Below are 2,341 nucleotides of genomic sequence, written 5' to 3'. Positions count from 1 at the left end.
CTTTTTGGGCAATACACTTCATCAGCAATTCTTCGTCCATTACTTATCCAAGTATACACATATGGACTTGGTATAAATAATTTTACAGGAGGTCCAACACAGTTTATAAATAGCAATGAACATAAATGCTTTGAAGACAACGCATTTCTTTTAGGTGTCACTAGTACATTGTCACTGGAAAAACCGCCGACAAATTACAAAAAACTGCTAAAAATAGGATTTTAATTCCTAACGCTTTGTTTATCACCATAGAAACGAAAAAAAAAATGTTTCAATATTAATTCATCTTACAGGCTATAATAAATAATAACAATATAAAATAACCAGACTAAAATTGTCATATTATTATTGGTATAGGGGAGACTGGGGGAATGACGGTCAGCGGGTAATACCGGTCACCCTGGTATCTAATAAACTATGGTATCTAAAATTATGCTAACCACACGAATACATTAGGAATGATAACAATTCCTTATTCTTATCACGAAGATATTATCATCAAACGTTTTCACGTTCAAATGTGACTTTAATTTTTTTGTTAGTTGCTGATGTAAAAATTTGTTTTTTTCGAACATCAAGTAAGGTAAGTTAATTTTATAATATATGTATAGTTTTTAGTTAAACTAATAAAAAAAATTGTGAGGATTATGATTTTATACTCAAAACATGTATTGGTATAGTAGTTTTATGGTTATAAATATTTTCCCATAACTTATTAAAATGTGTAATACCGGTCAAAATGAATGGGGTAATAGCAGTCAATTTTTTAGTGACTGGTATTACCCCGTTTGGCGTTTACAAAAAGTATGATTTATCCAATTTCAAATTTTAATTTTGAACTGTTTTATTTTGTTAATTTAAACAGATGCCTCGTACATACAAAAGAAAGACTACTAAAGGAAATTGGGTGCCAGAAACTCTTGTAGAAGCAGTGACTTCAATCAGGACTAATATGATGAGTATCCGAATAAGCTGCCAAAACTTATAATATTCCCTTTAGTACTTTGCAAGATAGACTAAAACATACTTTAAATCAGCTGCATAGACGCCATCTATTTTCACATCACAACAGAGTCAGAATGGCTAACATATAATAAATTTAGCCAACTTGTTTTATGGGCTGACACCACTCATAGACTGTGCATTTGAATTTGCTGAAAATAATAAAATAAAACATAACTTTAATCAGCAATTAAATTTGGCAGGTGTTGACTGGTTCTATAATTTTGTCGTCGAAACCCAACTGTTACTGTCCGAAAACCTGAAGCCATCAGTATAAGTAGGATTACAGCTTTTAACAAAACAGAAGTACAGCTTTTTTTTCAAAACTTGGGAGAATTAATGTTGAAATATAAGTTTTGTCCAACTAGAGTGTATAATATGGATGAAACAGGCATTACAACCGTCCAAGATCCTGGCAAAATAATTGGATCAAAAAGACAAAAACGAATTGGCAGTGTTACTAGTTGGGAGCGTGGAAAAAATAATACGGTAATTTGTGCTATGAGTGCTTCGGGGTCATTCATACCACCTTTATTTATTTTTCCACGTAAAAGAATGGACATGAAGTTGACCAAACATGGCCCACCAGGAGCTGTGTATGAATGCACAAAAAATGGTTGGACCACAGAAGACATTTTTATGAAATGGCTTAAACATTTCAAAAATTATTCAAACCCCACAAAAGAAAATCCAGTATTATTAATTCTAGACAACCATGGAAGCCATATTTCACTACAAACATATGAATTTTGTAGGGAAAATCATATTGTAATGTTATCGTTGCCTCCACACACATCCCACCGAATGCAGCCCTTAGATGTGACTTTCTTTGGGCCACTCAAAACTGCTTTTAGAAGGGAATGTGACAATTACATCAAAAGTCATGCAATGATTAAAATAACACCTTTTGAAATTGCAGAGCTTTTCAATAAAGCGTATTCTCAAGTTGCAACCATTCAAAAAGGTATTTCTGGATTTTCTGCTACAGGAATTTTTCCATTGAATCCAGGAATATTTACTGATGAAGATTTCTATGCTTCAATGACCTTTAACCAAAATAACACTGGCCATGAAACTCCAGTTATTATTGAAAATGAAACTCCAGTTATTGAAAATGAGAACCTCACACCAACTGACTCTAATAATACACATCATTCAATGGATACTTCACCAAGTGTTTCTATACAAGAAATTTCACCTATACCAAAAATACTTCCAAAAAGAGTTATAAGGCGAGTGGCAGCAAAACAGCATTCTTCTATACTAACCGCCAGTCCTATGAAATCTAAGCTTGAAGAAAGATAAAAAAAAAGAAAAGAAAAAAAAGAAAAAGAAGATC

At 32.5% G+C, this 2,341-nt stretch overlaps 1 protein-coding gene across 1 annotated transcript; it reads left to right on the top strand.

Annotated features, from left to right (window-relative positions):
* Positions 1–1,380: 1,380 nt before the first annotated feature.
* Positions 1,381–2,307, top strand: LOC100574797. The gene has a single exon (XM_029492370.1). It carries the CDS (start codon positions 1,381–1,383, stop codon positions 2,305–2,307), a length of 927 nt encoding a protein of 308 aa, XP_029348230.1.
* Positions 2,308–2,341: the final 34 nt, after the last annotated feature.

The sequence above is a fragment of the Acyrthosiphon pisum genome, unplaced genomic scaffold, assembly GCF_005508785.2.
Source record: "Acyrthosiphon pisum isolate AL4f unplaced genomic scaffold, pea_aphid_22Mar2018_4r6ur Scaffold_21374;HRSCAF=23815, whole genome shotgun sequence".
In the NCBI taxonomy this organism is placed as follows: Eukaryota; Metazoa; Arthropoda; class Insecta; order Hemiptera; family Aphididae; genus Acyrthosiphon; species Acyrthosiphon pisum.
The sequence above is the reverse complement of the archived record's forward strand: the minus strand, read 5'-3'. Positions and strand labels throughout refer to the sequence as shown.